The 18,308-nt window shown below is 50.6% G+C and overlaps 1 protein-coding gene across 1 annotated transcript; it reads left to right on the forward strand.

The window, feature by feature from the left end:
* Positions 1-11,637: 11,637 nt before the first annotated feature.
* SOX8 (SRY-box transcription factor 8) lies at positions 11,638-15,690 on the forward strand. Its single transcript, XM_032197816.1, has 3 exons — positions 11,638-12,430; positions 13,623-13,861; positions 14,745-15,690. The coding sequence occupies exons 1-3, from the start codon at positions 11,988-11,990 to the stop codon at positions 15,479-15,481; spliced, it is 1,419 nt and encodes a 472-aa protein (XP_032053707.1). The 5' UTR covers positions 11,638-11,987; the 3' UTR covers positions 15,482-15,690.
* Positions 15,691-18,308: the final 2,618 nt, after the last annotated feature.

Genomic DNA, 18,308 nt, shown 5'->3' on the forward strand with positions numbered 1-18,308 from the left:
GCAGCCAAAGGATGCTGTGGGATTCCTCTCCCCCGAGCAGCTCCAGGCAAGCAGCACGCTGGGAGACCGGTTCGCTCCTCAGTTCTTGTTATCGCTTCCCTTGAACTATCCCTGCTTGCTATTAATTCATCTTCCTACGGTGCAAGTGCTTAGATCAGAACCAAACCTGCTTCTGCCACGCTTACTGGGCCCTCTTGTGCAGTTAAAAGGGGAGCAGGGAGCTCGCTAGCCATCAGCGCTAACATCCTGCCTTTGTGCGGACTTGCTTACAAGCACTACGCTGAAATAAAACCTTCCAGGGCAGAGAAAGTGTCAGAAGCTATACCAGCATCCTGGCTAGGCAATCTGAAAGCAACTGGGAGCCTCTTCAAATAACTGAGGGAAGAGCAAGGGAAAGCAGGGCAGACGGCAGAGAGGGGAGGAAGGACACCAGGAGAGAGCCAGGAACCTGCAGGAAGTCGAACTCCCCCGAGGAGGCTTTAGATTTCAGAGCGAGGAAGAAGTAGCATGAACCTCCTGTAGTCCTAGCTCTGGGGAAAGAAAATACTACTATTAAACAATACATGAGGAGAAGGAAGATAAACTGTATTTACATAATAGCTTTTATTTCAAAGCATTCTACAAAGCATGGCTGAAATTGGTAAGGGTGGTATCTAATTACTTCAACTTCTACATCTGGAATCTGATGATAGTAATCATCCAAAAAAGGGCACTTAAAATGATTTAGAAGGAGGCTGAAGGGAGCAAATAACACACATTTGTTGTCAAGAGCTTTGGGACCAGCTATTTACCTGTAACAGCGCCTCCACCAAGACCCCAAAGACTTTCTGTACGTACAAAATGTCAATCCCTGCCATAAAGAACACGCAGCACAGGACCACGATGGGAAGACTTCACATGTCAAAACCGCATTTCTCCAGGGCTCCCTGTCCCATGAATTAGAGATTGCAATTAGCCCGTGAAGACGGGTCTTAGCCATGGAAGTCTGCCAGGTCATAACTGGCACGCGGCACCCTACAAAGATGCCTCCACAGATCAGAGAGGTGTCTGGGCAGCTGGGCACAGGACTTACAGAGGCACTTTATGTGTGTTAGCCCTCAGCTTGGAGAACCCCCCTGGCCTCCTCTCATGCAGCAAACCTCACTGAGCACCTCCAGCTCGCACCCGTTCTCCCCTTCCTTCCCCTTCCTGCAAGCAGCAGCGGGCTTGGTCGCTGGCCTCCGCGAATCACCAGATCCTCTTCCACCTTCCCATCTCCAACCTGCCTCTCAGACAACAGCCGCTCTGCCAGGGACTTCCCAGGCCCTGGATGCTTCTGGAAACCCCCTTCAAAGAAAAAAAATAAAAGGTGGAGAGCTGTTAAAAACCAAAGGGGGCAGGGGAGGAGGGAGGGCACAACGGACACTTCACACCTGCCTGTCCTCCTACCAGAGGGAAGGATCCAAAGGGAAAGCATCTCCTGGGCTTGCAGCAGGCAACAAAGCAGCACCTCAGGAGCAAATTTGTGCACCAGGGAAGGAGGTGAGGGACAGAACTGCCAAGCGTGATTTGGAGGCCCGTCATCTCCACGTCACTGTCACCCCAAATGGCGTTTCTCTCTACTAATCCACGGGGTCCTTCGCTCTCCCATCCCACCTTTTACACTCAGTAGTAAGCTCCACAGTAAGCAGGAGCTGCAGCCATCGGGGAGGCTGTTCTCCCTGAAAAGGTCCCCCCCCAGAGGTTTTGTTTCCTAACACGGCAGGAATGAAAGGGTTACACCGAGAAGGGCGAAATGAAAGAAGGGGAAAAACATCCCACAACCGAGGAATGTCAAACTGTCACAACGCCATCAACCGTTTCCTCAGCAAGTCTGAGACTCGGTGTGTGCAGGATCGCCACGTCTGGGAAAAAAAAAAAAATAATCTGTCAAGAGTAAATGGTTCCATCTTCAGAAAAGAGAGTGGAAGAGGTGCTTGGCACAGAGGCTTAAAATTGCTTTCTGCTGTTTCTAAACCCAGGCTCACGGAAGAGATCAAAAGGCAACGCACCTTCCCTGGAGAGCATCCCACTCCGACAGCCATGTCACGGTTCTGCAGCCTCTGACAGAGGAATCTGCTGGATCGTGGTCTCCCCACCTCAGACACATCAATCAGCTCCTACCCCACCGAGGTCCCGGCTGTGCGGCATCTCCCCCACCTCAAGATCAGCGCTGGTGTCCCTATAACACTGAGGTGACAGCCAGAGCTGCAATCTGACCTGTCTCAAACCCAGCCCACGTTTCTGGCCTTGGGTCACTTGGCTGTTACTCAGCCAAGACAAGAAATCGCTGTTACCTGACTGCAATCACACACAAGCTGCGTAACGAGCAGGTAAACTTTTCTCCTGTCATACCTCTTCCATCATAAAGGATGGAGCCAGCCTCCTACCCTGTTCCTTCCAGCCTCTGCTTCTGGCACCTGCAATCCTTCCTCCAAGGACAGCTCTCAAAAGGGTTCTCACACTCTGGACTGCAAAAGCATTTTGGGGTTCCCTCCTGCCACTTCCAGGCATTTCCACTGATCTCCTCTCTGAGCAAATCCACCTCTTCTCCCTCTGTTTGCTGTCACCATGCATTCAGTCAGCAGCCTTCCACCTCAGCTTCCTCCTCTTGCTTTCATGTGCCCTTTTTTTAAATTTCCGTGCTGTAACTCGCATCACCCTGAACACGATGCTCGCTCCTCACCTCTCACCACTCTAGTTGTCCCACATGAGGTCTCCCACTCACCACAAGGTCCCATTCATCAGCCTTGCTCCTTCCCATCCCCTGCCTCAATGACTTTCCACCCCTGCAGCCACCGTCTGCTCCCTCCTTCCTGCCTCTTCCCATCTAACACACCGCCGGCCTACGGGGCAGTATCTGTTCCAGGACACGATACATTTACACCCCAAATCCACCATCGGAAAGCAGCAGCCTCCACAGAACACGCAGTGGAGGACGCTGATCAGTTGTTCATAAGGAAACTGCAAACTGAGCTCTGGGAAACTCAGCAGTCTGGATTTACACACGGGGGAATATCAGAATCGCTTTCATTTTGACTGAAAGAGTCGTAACCCCGCATTTCACCGAGAGCTAAAACCAAACTAGAAACAGAGCACGTGTCAAAACCATACAAAACTACAACTTCTGCATGGTTTTGATGCAAAATAATCCAAGCAGGCTGGCAGCCTACAAATCCTAACGATTTTGTGGACAAATCTGGGGCAAGTTTAAAATTTGTAATGTAGCGTGTTACATGTCAGTTTGGGTTTCGCTGCGAATATTTTTTCAGCGGCGGGCTCGGAGCACGGCTCTGCGCCTTGCTTGCCAAAAGGAGAGCCAAACGCGCAGGGCTGAGGAGGAAAAGCAGCTTCACCACCTTAAACGGGGTAGCGATGGCACCAAAGGACGCCGTCATCCTCTGGTCCTGCGTGCAGCTCCTTCGCTTTAGCTCTCCAGCATCCCTCAAAATGAGTTTCTCTCGCAGCATCAGCTCACGACACCTCTTGATAACGGACATTCAGACCCAAAGCTGGGTGCAGGCTCTCTCCTTGCACCCCCCCTAGCTCTGTCCCTGCTTTTTAGAGCAGGGGGCTCTCCCCACACCCCCTTTCTGCCCCCCCAAGCACCCCAAACCCCACCACCCCAAAACCGAGGCATCTTTGGGCTGAGCCGGGGTGACAACCCCTGCACCACGGCGACCTGCGGCCACACACCCCGGGGACCGAGGGCTCCGTGTGCCACCCCCGGCGAGCGAGCAGCCCCCATTTCGGATCCAGCTCCCTCTTTTTTTTTTTTTTTTCCTCTCTCCCGGGATAGAAGGAGCCACGGAAAGCAGCACTGCCCCGGGACACTCACGGTACAGCAGGGCGACGGCACGCAGCAGCACGATGCGGGTGAGCCAGAAGGTGCCCGGCGATACCGGCGGCACGGCCCCGCCGCCCGCTGCCCCCGCTGCTGCCGCTGCCCCCGCTGCCGCCCTCCCCGGGGCCTCGGGGCCGCCGCCGCCGCCACCCGGTGCCGCCCGCCGCTGCCTCAGTGCCGCGCTGGGCGCCGCCATGTCGCGGCCTGCAGAGAGCATGCGTGCGGCCGGCCCGCCCCCGGGGGCATGAAGGGGTCCGGGGGGGGCACTAAAGGGTCCTAAGGGGGTCCCCTCGGGGGTCTTCGGGGGTCCCCGGGGATCCCCCGGGGGTCCTCGGGGGTCCTCGGGGGTGGAGGTGCCCCCGCGCACACGGCCCCGCAGCCCCGCCGGGGGTGGTGGGGGGGGGGGGGTGGGGGGTGGTAGGGGAAGGAAATGGGGATAAAAATGGGGTTTTGGGTGTTCTGATCGTTTGGAATGAGGAAGGAAGTCTCGAAAAAGGAGTAAAAGTGGCCACTTTTTTCAGAAAAGGAGTAAAGGGGAAGGGGCTGGCTCGGACATGGTGCTTAGGGGCACGGTTTAGTGGGTGGCGGTGGTGGTAGGGTGATGGTTGGAGCAGATGATTCTGGGGGGTCTCTTCCAACCTTAATGAGTCTGGGGTTCTAAAACCCCTTTTTCCATCGTAGTCTGTAGGGATGGCAGCAGCCGGTGCCAGGCGTGCCGGTGACACCCGGCTCAGTGTCACACACCGGGGCCACACACCAGCCCGGGTCCCCAGCCCCAATTTGCAGCTCACCCACTGTCCCCACAGCGCCCAGCACCCGGCCCCGTGCACGATTTCACCAAAAATCCCTCCCGCTTTGCCGCTTCGGCTGTTTCGGATGCTGCCGTGATTTCTACTTTGTATAGTTTACAGCCACCAAACACTTGGCTCTGTGCTGAGCTATGCGTGTTTTTCTTTAACCAAAAACATTTTAATAAAGTGGCCTCGGCAGTCGTGATCAATGCTTTTAGAGGTGCATCCCGCCTGAGTAAATACCGCACTGCTAAACTGCGCGATGGTCTCTGAGAAAGTATCTGTTATCAGGTGTAACATTATTCAATGCTTTTCAGACTGTAAACCAGTCCCTTATAAATGCCTCTTTTGTTTTTCCAGTTTCCCATCACTGCTGCTTGCATTGTTCTCATTACAAAAAAAAAAAAAAAACACACACACACACCACACACACGACATAATAGTGCATTGTATAGGCAAAGAAAAATAAGCTATTTGTTAAAGGCCGCGGGTACACTGCAGTTTCGCTCTCCCTTTGGATTAGCCACAAGGTTTGGCTAGATAAATTTAAATAGATGTAAGCTAATGGTTTCCTTTGTGAGGTCTTTATGAAACTTTTACAGCAAATTCCACGTTAAATGGCAATGTCTGTAAAACAAACTGGATAATTGAGGAAATTACTGAGGAAAAGTGGAGGGCTTAGACTAAAGATTTAGGAAAAAGGGAATAATTGGAGCTGGGAAGGGGATGCTGAACGCGGTTGGTTTCCATTGCAAAAGATCGCCCTGAGGTCTGCCAGATGCGCAGGTTGGGACAGTAGCGGCAAGGAGCAGCAAACGAAACCGACCCGCACTCGGGGGACGTCGTGTGTCAACGGCGCCTTGCATCGATACGAGCTGCAAAGTTTAAGTATATTAAATTGCATAAAAATGTTGTTACTCTAACGGGCTGATCCAACTCTCATAAAAGGCAATAGAAGCCTTCCCTTTAGCTCTACTGGAAGATGGATCAAGCTATAAAGGAAAGCGCGCAATAAAATGGTGGATTACAACATTAAATTACCTCCTCTCCGTTCTGCACTTCGGGCTGGTACGCAGCTTTGTGTGGATTGTCATCTGTGTTTGGTTTTCTGCTCACTTTTTTTACTAGCTTTTATTTTCACGATGTGATTTTTGCTTGCATTCCCTCTTTCCAAACAAAGGTATCATAAAAGAAAACAACGTAAAAACCAAGCAAGTAACACAAACGAGATATTTAAGAGCGAGGCTCTGAGCCCTCGTCTCAAAGGGAAAGCGATTCATAAATGTCAGGCCCGCAGGCAGGCGCAGAGGCATCATTGATGCTGATCTTCATTCAACAAAATGCGAGCCGCCACGTCCCCCCGCCCGACCCTATTTTGCTGTGTTCCAAACAGCTGCAAAAGTGACAGAGAAACAAGCATTTACTGTCACAGCACCCAGCAGCTGTCCCCACCAGCACCTCAACCCTGCTGTCCCTGGCACCCTAAATTACTCTGTGTTCATTCAGGTCTAGTCTTTCCCCCCTCTGGCTGCCAGGAATTGGGTTTAAATAAAACAGAGAAAGCGAATGTGTGCAGAAATAACTATTTTGTAAAGCAGCATTAACATTTGGGGACTCCTCTAAAGAAAACATACATTCACTTACATATAATACTCTTACACACAATCCCACTGAGCATTCAGCTGTGTCTGCTAAATGGGAGATGGGGATCTCACAAAGAATTTGGGAGCTTCCTTCCACTAGTCAAGATTTTTCCAGCGGTAATATTTTTTCCATTAAAATCTCTGATCCTTCCCTGTGGAAATCCGATCTTTAACTCCAGGGTTAGCAGGATTAGGACTGAAAAGGATTTTTGGAGGAAGAATTACTTTTTTCCTACTGTATTTGTACAGCGTCTGTAACAAGGGGGTGTTGATTCAGAAGTGGGATTCCTAAGCGGTACTCTAGGACAAAAAATTAATAATCGCAGTAATCCTAAGTGATAAAACTGCGGTTCTCCATTATTTTGGAAAAAAAAAAATGACATCTAGTCTGCAAGAAGAAGGAACAGTTCTCTTGCTAGTGCATTACCTGGCTTTTAAACTGTGATTGTCATCGTAAAGTGTCGGTGATCACTCAAAACCAAATTTTGCCATGTTACTGGTATCTTAGAATGTTTGAACAGGAATTACACCTTGACATATCTTTTCCTTTCTGCTGGTTTTGGTCTTTACACATACAAGTTTTCGGAGACCGAAAGAGACGGCTGTCCCTTTTGGGTTTGTGATTGCGTTCACCGCTGGGTCCGTGGCTGCCAGCACCAGTGTGCAACGGCAGGCTGCGAGAGCTGCACGACGAAAACTCAGAACAAGCCACTCGTTAACGTTTCCCCCTGGGATATTAAAAATTAATAATCATAAAAGCATTTGTTAGTAAGAGCTATTTTATTTTAGCAGAAATTCCCCTCTATGCCAAACGTAACATGTAAAGATTTTCGTGAAGCACTCGTTGCCTTTGAAATTAAAGCTTTCTAACAATAAGTTCCTTTTTCACTAATGTCTCTGCCATGCTGAAACCTAGGACAGGACGTAGGAATTCCGTGCACTCCTCTCCACTTGCCTTTTAAGCAGGAGAGAGGTCAGTGGAGTCCTGCCCAGTGCAGGTGTGCAGAGGTTCTTGTATCAGCGCCAGGTAAACGCTCGCGGGTTGGGAAAGAGCTGCTGGGGGACATGTTCCTGCATTAACTTTGTCCTGCAGCTGCCAAACCTTTCCTGTCCAGAAAAAGGAGGGACACATGAGCTCAGCACCCCATTAACGCAGTAAAAACTAATATTAAACTAATATTTAAGCCTCTCTCTTTTCACCCTATTCTCAGCAGACTGCAGCAGCTGTGCAAGGGGTGCAAGCTTGCTTCCAGTCACTGGGATGCGAGCCTCAAGTCCCAGCTCCTCGCAATCCACAGAAATGTCTCTAATAATGGGCTCTGGATGAGGCTGCACAATAAAAACTTGTTCTTGCAGTGGTGGGAGCACACAGTGACTGGAACGTGGTAACTCAGATGGGAGCACACGGTCATTTTTCACTCCTGCTGTGCAGGTGACACCAAGAATTTTGTGAGCACAGCTAAGCACAGTGGTGGGAGCTATGGAAATGCTGAGGAGCAAATACCCACAGCGCTCATTAAAATTTACAGAAAGGTTCTGTCCCTTCTACCCCTCCAAATGGATCTGACTCCTTAGATTCCCAAATTATCCAGAGCAACAAGGCTCATCTCATGCGAATGGATGACAAATTTTGGAACAAAACTGATCTGCAAGCAGCTGAGCAGTATAAATCCAGGCTTAGAGTTGTACAAGCAGGCACCGGTTGTGTGCTGGAGCCTTCACAAGCACACAGTGTAAGATTGGACACAGTGCCACGGCTCTTCTTCAGAGCAAAGCTTTTCTGCTCTTCAGATACTATTTTAATTGAAATTAACTGAAAGTTAAAATTTCAAGTTAAAAGAGTGCGGGGTTTTTTTTTTTTTTTTTTTTTTTTTCTTTTCTTTTTTTTTTTTCCCTGTTAGAAATCAGTAGCTTTCCTGAGAAGGACTGAACCTCGTTTCACAGAAATCTCTGAACTGCCACGGAACTGCTGTGTCCTCTGGGCAGAGCATTAATCCTGCAGATGTCAGAGTCTTATTTTAACACGATGCATAGGTTACTCTTATCTGATTAGGGATTGTTTTTTCTTCTCCCTGTAAAGCCCTTTCTATTTGCTCTTTGAAATTCCCATGTATAACCTGCTCGCAGTTCAAAGGTAGCCAATTTTTGAAAAATGATAACTTTGCCACTTGGTCAGATGGAGCGATAGAGCCCACCTTTTGGCTGGGCCTCCCCGGCCAGGGAGGGAGTGCACATTGCAGAGCATTTCCCAACGAGTGCAACAGTTCCCACACGCTCTGAAAACAATTTCCCTGCTTTACACGGATGACAAAATGTCCTCTCCCTTGTTTTAGTGTGGCACTGACTGTCTGAAGCCAAGGCACATGAGTGCTCCTGCAGAAAGAGTAGGTATAGAGGAGAGGAACCGGGGTGGGAGGTCAGGGTGCTCCTGGCCCACGGTGATTCTGAGGGATACCAGGGGACAAGTGACAAAGTGATGGAGCCAAGCACACAGATGTGGTATTTAATGCCTGATCCCAAGCAATGCTGGTGCAAGCTGGCCAGGAATTTTATTGGAGACAGTGTCAGACTTCAGAAAAAATGAAGCAACGTTGCCTACATGTATAGGTGCCTGATGTGCCTGCTCTGCCAAGAACAGGCAGCTTCTTTATCTCCCTGTTCCACCCCAAATCCTTAAGCTTACCCCGTTCAGGTGCTCTGTTTAAGCCTCCATTGGGCAGTGTGGATGTTGGTGCTTCTCTCCCCGACCTGCACCCTTGTCCTGGAGGTCCCGAGGTTGGGACTGGGGACCGCTCCCTCTGTCTGCAAACTCTGATTCCTGGGGCTGGGAACTTTTCCCTGGCACGTCAGAGAAAATCGCAGTGGGATTTGCAGCACAGCCATCCCCGCAGAGCTGCAGAGATCGCTCCTGCGAGAGCTGCTGCTGGCTGTGCTGGAGCTGAGCCGGGAGTCAGAAAATAACCCAAATCACCTTAAAAACAGGGCAGGAGACACCAGCACCAAATGCTGTCACTCCCAGCTGCTGCGAGACTGATAAGCTGCTGGTTGGAAGAATCACTTACATTACTCTCTGTCCAGAGAGCATCGAGATGTAAATTATGACCGCCAGTGACAAGATATATGGAAATTTGAGAAGCCGCTCATCCTATCGCTTCCCCCGAGCAGGGAGCACGAGCTCCCCAGAGCAGGCCGTGCGGTCTGTTTCTTCTTTGGCCGCTGAGGCATGGTATAATGGGATGGTGAGGAAATAACCCCTTCTGGTTAAGACCAAAGGGCGTGAACCAGGACAGAGCAGGAGCCCGGCAAACAAAATCACTAAGATAAAAATACGCTCGCACTTTCTGCGGAACTGAAGCTGCGGCCTGGCTGTACCTGTCACTTCTGTCCCCGCTGTGCCCTTCTTTCTCTTCTGATGTCTGTGCCCTTCCCAGCCAGCAGAGTTTCCTTGCTTCACTCGGTAGCTCTGCTGCATCTTTGCCCTACCACCGCTTTTTGGGGCAAGACAGAGAAGCCTTAGGCCAGCTCTGGATCACGGGTGTCACCACAGGACCTGTCCCACAGCTCCATCATTTGCCCATCCCTGTGCAAACTCCACGGGCCCGTTGTCGCCCAAAATTTCAGCCTGAGCCCCTGTGAGACAAATGATGCCACTTGAACCCACTCGTTGTGGCTCGGAGGGGGGCCTGAGGCAGGGCAATGCAGCTCCCTCCTCCTGCTGGGACATGAGATGGTTTCTGCAAGACCCCCAAAGCAGACGTGAGGCAGGGGACGTGCCCTGCCCATTTTCCAGGCACTACCTCTTCCCCCTGCCCACCTCCGGAGTAAGAAGCAGCAGCTCCTGAGAGTTCTCCTCCTCCTCTTCCTCCTCCCTGCTTTTGACAAAGTGGAATTCAAGCGTGTGGGCTGGGAAATGCACTTCCCTGCCTGGGGCAGAGCCGGAGAGCTGTGTGAGGCAGCAGCACGCAAGGGGGGAAAAACCAACATCGCCAGTCCCGGCTGTCCTTGGGGGCTTCTGCTACAGGAACGTGTCATATAACTGAAGGCAGGGAGGAGAGGATCTGAGCCCCATTTCTCATCCCCACCTCCACCAGCTTGTCCCACAGCCCCAGCCATGCAGCAAGACTCAAATCTCCCAAGGAAGGCACTCAGAGGAGAGGCTGCCTTTGGAAGAGGCACTGAGAGCAGCGATCATTGCTTTGACTCAGCCACCCCTGAAATGAATGAAATACAATTTACCTGACTCATAGAAATGCAGTGGGGTAATCTTAGCGCTATGAGCTACGAGATCCCGCAGTGACAGGCATTACAGAAATGCATGCTATTTATTTGTCAACTGAGAAAAGCTCTGCCAAGCGTCCAGCAGCTCTGCTGAACCGCCGGTCTGAAGCCCCGGGACACAGAAACCCTTCCACAACCTCATTAAGCTTTGGCCTGGGCCCTGGAAGAGACCTTCGGTTATTCCTCGCTCGCGAGGCCAACAGATGTAGCACGGCTTGGGGCTTAAAGGCTTTTTGTTTTTCAGTGACACTTTATAAAATTATATTTTTTAAAAAAATCTTTGCCCAGAGGTAATTCGCTTTGTGGCTATGGAAACCGAAAGCTGAAATCTTTAAAGATTCTACTAATAAGGAAATGGGAAATTTAAAAAAAATACAAAATCCTGCTTTGCGCTTTATCGGAGCACACGCGTTTTCCCCTAGGAGCGACACGCACGTCCTGGCACACACAGACACAGCCGGCGTTACATTTAAACTCAAAGCACACACTTTATTTCAAGTTTATATGTTTTATGTTGATTATACAATCCAGCAATTAAACAACTTGCCCCCCCCCATTCCCATTACTTTTAAACGCTGAAACGCTCGAAGCATTTGCCCGATATCCACTTTTTTTTTCCTGTAAATCTTGCCCTTCACGCTGAAATCTTGCTTTTCCCGGGGAAGCAGCAGCTAAACCCGGGGTTTGGGAGCCGCTTCTCTCCGAGCAGAGGCAGGATCGGCGGGTAACGAGAACCAAACGCTCCCAAAAAACCCTGCAAAAGCCGGGCTGGCTTCGGGAGGGGGTGCAGCAGGGCGAGCAGGGCCGACCAGGGACCGTCGGGGGGCTCTGGGGGCTCGCAACCCGTCCCCGTCCCCCAGCAGCGCGGAGCCCCCGCAGCGCCCCGGGGCAGCGGCGGCACCGGGCCCGGGCGGCGGGAGGGCGGGCAAGCTGCAAGGCCCCGCCCCTTATGGAAATGAGCTCCGCCCGCTCCACCAATGGGAAGCGGCGCCGGGGGAGGAGCCGCTCGCCCTCGCCTTAAAGTCACTTGTTGCCAGGGGCCCCGCTTCGCACTGGACGTGGAGCGCGGCGGCGGGCGCGGGGCGCGGAGCGGGGCGCCGGGACTGCAGCGAGACTTCCAATTTCCTTTATTATTTTTTTTTTTCCCAGTATTCTTATTTTTTTTTCCTGCCGAAATCCCAGACTTTCAGCGTTTATTCCTGCGTTTTTCCACTTCTCGATTTTTTTTTTCCATTTTATTATTATTATTTTTTAAAACTTTCGGCAGCCCGCGGAGGGGTGCGCGGCCGCTCCGCTCCGCCCGGGCACTCGGTCGCCCTCGGGGCGGCTCAGCCCCGCGCCCCCCTCCCCTTTCCCACCCTGTTGCTCGCCCCCCATCCCCGGCCGGCCCGCCCGCCCCTCCCGCGGCCACCAATGCTCAACATGACCGAGGAGCACGACAAAGCGCTGGAGGCTCCGTGCAGCCCCGCGGGCACCACCAGCTCCATGTCCCACGTGGACTCGGACTCGGACTCGCCGCTGTCCCCCGCCGGCTCCGAGGGCTTGGGCTGCGCCCCCCAGCCAACCCAGCGCCCCCCCGGCGCCGCCCCGCTGGGAGCCAAGGTGGACGCGGCCGAGGTGGACGAGCGCTTCCCCGCCTGCATCCGCGACGCCGTCTCGCAGGTGCTGAAGGGCTACGACTGGAGCCTGGTGCCCATGCCCGTGCGGGGCAACGGATCGCTCAAAGCCAAGCCGCACGTCAAGCGGCCCATGAACGCCTTCATGGTGTGGGCGCAGGCCGCCCGCAGGAAGCTGGCCGACCAGTACCCGCATCTGCACAACGCCGAGCTCAGCAAGACCCTGGGCAAGCTCTGGCGGTGAGTCCCGAGCCGCCCCGCAGCGCTCAGCGGGTCCCGCAGGGGCTTCGTCGCGGGGTGCGCGGCCGCCGACCTCCCTTCGCTTTTGCTTGTTTTTCTTCCTTTTTTTTAATTTTTTTTTCCTTCTTCCTTTTTTTTTTTTTTTCTATTTTTTTTTTTTTCCTTTCCTTCGCGTCTGTCTGCCTGCCTGCCCGCGGGGGATTCTCGAGCCGTTCCGGAGCGCAGCGCAGGAATCCCCCCGCAGCCTGCCGGCCGCCGAAAAACCCCGCTGCGGGGCCGGGCGCTGCGCCGAGCCCGCTGCGGGTCCTGCCCCTGCTGCGGCACCCTCGGACTTCCCCTGCCCCAGCCGGGATGTGCAGCCCCGGCCCCCTCCTGCCCTTGCTTCCAGCATCCCTGTCCCTGAGAAACTCCGATTTTTTTCTTATTGCGTCTCTTATAATGTTTTCTCCTATTTTTTTGTCTGGTTTTACTTGCTTGCAGCTTAACAAGCTGTAAAACTAAGCAAGCCCGTCTTTAGCGGTAATTTTAATCTGCTCTCTCATTTCCCTTGTTATCTGTAGCGCTACCCGCTGATGCAAACTTTTTGCTGGGCGCTCAGCTTTCCAGGGCTCGCGATGAGCTGCGCTTTACTGCGTGTTACAGCGGCTCTGACTGCACCAAACCCGCATCTCTCCCACCCGCTTGGGCCAGCGATGCTCCCACTGCGGGCTGAGCCTTCCCCGGGAGTTTGCAAAGAGAGATCGGGGTGGGGGAGAGTTTAAAAAGAAATAATCCTGTTGCTGTTGCCTTCGTGGTTTCTTTGTAAGGGCTAAACAAAGCTGGAAATGGGCAGCGCTGCTGGTTGTGGCGAGGGGGTAGCATTTGTAGGACAAACATGGGAATAATATTTGGCTAAAGGATAAAAAGTGGCATTTAAAATGGGCAGGGGGATTTTGCTTTGCCTGGTTAACAGTATCTATCTGTAATGGATGCTTTTTTCATACTTCTATAATTGATAATTTAATATTCATTTGCAGTATGATTTAGTTTTTTGTTACTGCAAATTTGTTTTGCAGTGAACTTTTTGGTCAGTGCATGGGAAGCAGGGATATGAGTATGAAAATAGTTTAAAAACTTCTAAGGATGACATTAATTTTGACTTTTTTTTTCTCTTCCTTACCTTAAAAAAAAAAAAAAATCAACCCCCAACCAGTTTGTTAAGTGAAAATGAGAAACGTCCGTTCGTGGAAGAAGCTGAGCGGCTCAGGGTCCAGCACAAAAAGGATCACCCGGATTATAAATACCAGCCACGGAGGAGGAAAAGTGTAAAAGCTGGGCAGAGTGACTCCGACTCCGGAGCTGAGCTCAGCCACCACGCGGGCACGCAGATCTACAAAGCGGACAGCGGGCTGGGGGGCATGGCTGACTCCCACCACCACGGCGATCACGCAGGTAAAGGGCGCTGTGGGCAAAAATCCTGTAGGTCCTGGGCACGTTGGTTTGAGACCCGAACCTGCCAGCAGGCACAGGCTCATCTGCCCCCAAGCTCATGTGGGAATATTGGTGGGACTGGGTGCATCTGAAGCCCTGGGAGCTGTGGTTTTACACCAGGTTGTGAACGTGGCCACAGTTTTAGTTACTAAGTGCTCATGTAGTCCACTGTGCAATAGGAAAACCCCAAAGTGCTAAAGGACCCCAGTTTTGCAGCAGGACCAGGAGGGTGGAAATCAATTGCAGGGTGATAGGGTTAATAACGCATTTAGCATGTGAAGGGTGCTTGGGGAGTGGGCACCATAGATGCAGCGTCCCCCCAAATCTCCCTGCTTCTCAGCAGCGCTGTGAATTGGCACTGGGTGCGTGTTGACAGATTCCAGGAGGATTGCGAACGTCCTGCAGCTTCAGACGCGTCTGCGCTCTCGCCCAGCCTGGCTGGGGATCTGGCCCCTTCCTTCACTGCAGGGACAGCTGCTCTGCTCCAGGAAAGCAGGGCTGCCTTCAGGCTGCCCACTTCGAGGGGTCCCTCTGAGTCCCCCTGGGTTCCTCTCCCAGGCGAGGGGCGGTTTGTGCAGTGGGGCTGTCCCGTTGTGCCTCAGGGAAAGACCTCTGTGGGGTGCTGCTCCCCAAAATCTCCCTGCTGCAAGCTTTGCAGGCAGTTTATCCCACCTGAGGGTATGGTCGCAGGGGGATGTCAGCCACTTCTAACATGGGGCTATACATTTAAATTTCTTCCTCTCCCTATTGGGAGGGGGAAAGAATGAGTGTTTTTTGGCCTTATGGAGGCACTGGGTATTTTGTGGCTGCTCTCCTTAAAGCCTTGCTGTCCCTTTGTCCTCAGGCCAGACCCACGGGCCACCCACCCCACCCACCACCCCCAAAACTGACCTCCACCACGGCAGCAAGCAGGAGCTGAAGCACGAGGGCCGCCGCCTCGTGGAGAGCGGCCGCCAGAACATTGACTTCAGCAACGTGGACATCTCGGAGCTGAGCAGCGAGGTCATCAACAACATGGAGACCTTCGACGTGCACGAGTTTGACCAGTACCTGCCGCTCAATGGCCACGCTGCCATGCCGGCCGACCACGGCCCCAACGCTGCTGCCGGCTCCTACGGCGCGTCCTACTCCCACTCGGCCACGGGCACCGGCGGGGCCAACCAGGTGTGGACTCACAAAAGCCCGGCCTCGGCGTCGCCGTCGTCTGCTGACTCGGGCCAGCAAAGGCCGCACATCAAAACGGAGCAGCTGAGCCCCAGCCACTACAGCGACCAGTCCCACGGCTCCCCCGCGCACTCCGACTACGGCTCCTACAGCGCCCAGGCTTGTGCCACCACCGCCTCCACCGCCACGGCCGCCGCCTCCTTCTCCAGCTCCCAGTGTGACTACACGGACCTCCAGAGCTCCAACTACTACAACCCCTACCCCGGCTACCCCTCCAGCATCTACCAGTATCCCTATTTCCACTCCTCGCGGCGCCCCTACGCGACGCCCATCCTCAACGGCTTGTCCATCCCGCCGGCCCACAGCCCCACTGCTAACTGGGACCAGCCGGTCTATACAACCCTGACGAGGCCTTAAAGGATGCGTGGAGCCCCCGAGGGCTTCCCCAACGTATGCACTAATGAAGGAATGAAGACGAAGAACGTGGAGTGCCGCGATAAGTTTCCGAAGTGCCTCCTGAGCCACTGGGAACTCTGCTCGTTGCGACTGGATGTCCCCTTGCTTCAAAACTCTCCGAAAGGACAGAGCTCTATTTTTCTTTAAATAAATAAATAAGGAAAAAAAAATTAAAAGTAAAGGACCGGTGATTCCTTTTGAATAAATGAAGGACAGAACCATTTGACTCCTCTGTGAGGACTGAACTGAACTTTCTAGTCGTGGAAGCTGACAAGTGCAAAAATGGAGCGGGGGGCGGGGGGGAAAGGAAAGACGTTCAAGACTTTAAGGGTCTATTGCAATGTGAGAAACGGACCAACCTTGAGGGCAAGAACTCACTCGGACCAACGCATATGAAAACCGAAAACCCGGCGATTCCGTGTAACAATCTTGTGGGAACAAACGAGTCTGGTGGGACCAACCAATTAAATGTCTGAAGTATTTGTTTTTTAGTCAAGAGTTCTTCTAAGCAAGGTTTGGCTGTAATTAACATTTTGTTTTGTTTTTGGAAGCTTAAAGTGTTTTGTTTTTTTTTAAATCTGTTAAATATGTATTTATGTTCTGTATTATTTTGTCTTTTAATTAATGAAGTAATTTTGTGCAAAAAGTAGAATTTTAAAAGATTTTAAAGATGGGGTGGGGAGGGAGCATAAAAATAGTGGAGATGATACAATAAAATGGTGTTATGAGTCTAGATTTTCTTTGGTTTTTGGGTTTTTTTGTTTTGAACCGCTGCAGCAGTCGTGCTTGAGAGAGGGACTGAACAAATCTGCCTCACGCAGACCTGGTCATGAACAGGAAACTCAAATGGGAATGTAAAATAAGGAGGGAGGGAAGTGCAACGCTAAGGGCTTGCTGCAAAAGTTACTAATTAAATTCGGAGGCTAAAACAATTGCAAAAGGAGCAGACAGCAAGATATTTTTCTGGCTACCTGCTTTCAGGCGTTCAAATTGGATTTAAGGCATTGCAGGATCTTCGTACACTTTCAGAACCAGGACTACTTTATAGGAAGATGTAATTTAATGAGGAATTATCAACTTCTGCTTTGATTTTTGGCTTCTAGGGACCAGATATCATCCATCAAGCTGTGAAACTAAAATCTTCTCCACTAAAAAAAAAATTTAGGTACTTAGTTTTAGACTAATATTTCATTGATATATTTCTACTTCTTCCATTGTATGCTGAGCATATAATAACCATCTATTTTATGGTAACTTGTGCCTTTAAAAACTTTGTAAATCTAAAAACACATTTCAGAGGTTATCATCTTTTTACCTTTTCTACATTTCCTACTCTTTTTCTAAAAATATTTTTTGCATATTTCCTTTTGGGGTCGTGGGGGCGGGGGAAAATACAGAAAATTCATTTTTATGCAATCTATTTTTCTGTATAAAGTTTGAAAGACTTTGGCTGTTACTTATCTGTTCTCTTCACTAGCTTCTGACTAAGCAATGCTAACTTTTGTACAGATCAATTTGATAAAATTAAAAATTGCTTTTTATCAAGTCTGTGTTACGTTTTCTTTCTACTTCAGCCTATTTCTGTGCCGAAAAGTGACTTGGAGAACGCTTTTGAAAGAGGCTACTCAGAATAAAATATGTTGACCAAGGATTTCTGTTCTCTTATTTTTTTATTCTTGCTCCCTTTGCTCCCTTTCCTTGTATTTAAATGGTGCCTTGCTAGGAGACTTTTATTTTTTTTACTTCCTCAAGGAGTATATTTCTATGCAAGTAATCCCAAGGATTTCATAGGATTTCAGTGAGACTGCTCACATGAGTAAGGCTTTGCAAGGTCAGACTGCATGGTTTTAGCTGAGTTCATTTTGTTCTGTACAGCACGTAGGAATTTTACAGTAACAGATTCTGTTTTCTGGTTGGTGAGCCCGTGTAAATACCTCTTAATTATGATAGCAACAAAATTATATGTTGCATGTAGTGGTTTTTTTAAATACAGTCATTAAAATAGTTACATTCGTGACTTTTTTTTCTTGGTTATATAAACTAAGCTGCAGTTTGGTTTCACCAGTTGAGACAAACCCGTGTGAGATTTTCAGGCTGGGCCCTAATTGGGAGGAAAGGGCTGGGATTAGGGAAATCCAGCTGCCCCTGCCTGAGAAATGCACTCAGGGCTTGGTTGCAGTGCAGCCCTGTGGAAAATGTTTTAACACGGAGAAAATAAATGTGATGACAATTAATGAAGCTCAAGAACATTAACAAAGTCTGAACAACAGAGTCCCAAAGCAAATCTGCTGTTTGCAGCCTCTGCCAAGACCTATCTTGCCAGAGTGTCTGTAACTGGACACCATTTTCTCTGTGCTCATTTACAAAACTTCTGGCAAAATGACTTTATTACACTATAAGCCAAAGCTGCAGAGTAACTTGCAGAGGAGACTCTTTTCTTCTTTCCCCTCCCTCCAGTTACAATGCAAGTTTCAAGACTTATTCTAGCTCATGCTAGAAAAATTGATGCGTTTTGGCTTTGCCTGTTGTGCATGTAGATGTAGGACTTCCTCTCCAAAGTGACATGCTTGGGGGGAAAAAAAAAAAAAAAAAAGAGAGAGGGAATATAAGTGCTTATCTTTACTTTCTTCTTGATGTTTAATGCCAAAGCTTTCAATGACTTCACTGATGCCTGGATTAGTATTTAAAACAGAGTCAAGTATCTGTGTGGGGTGGAGTTGCAAAACACTCAAATTAATGAAATTAAAAGTCGCACCAAAAGCATCTCCAGCTGAGGATCTGGCTCATG

The sequence above is a fragment of the Aythya fuligula genome, chromosome 15 (assembly GCF_009819795.1).
Source record: "Aythya fuligula isolate bAytFul2 chromosome 15, bAytFul2.pri, whole genome shotgun sequence".
NCBI lineage: Eukaryota > Metazoa > Chordata > Aves > Anseriformes > Anatidae > Aythya > Aythya fuligula.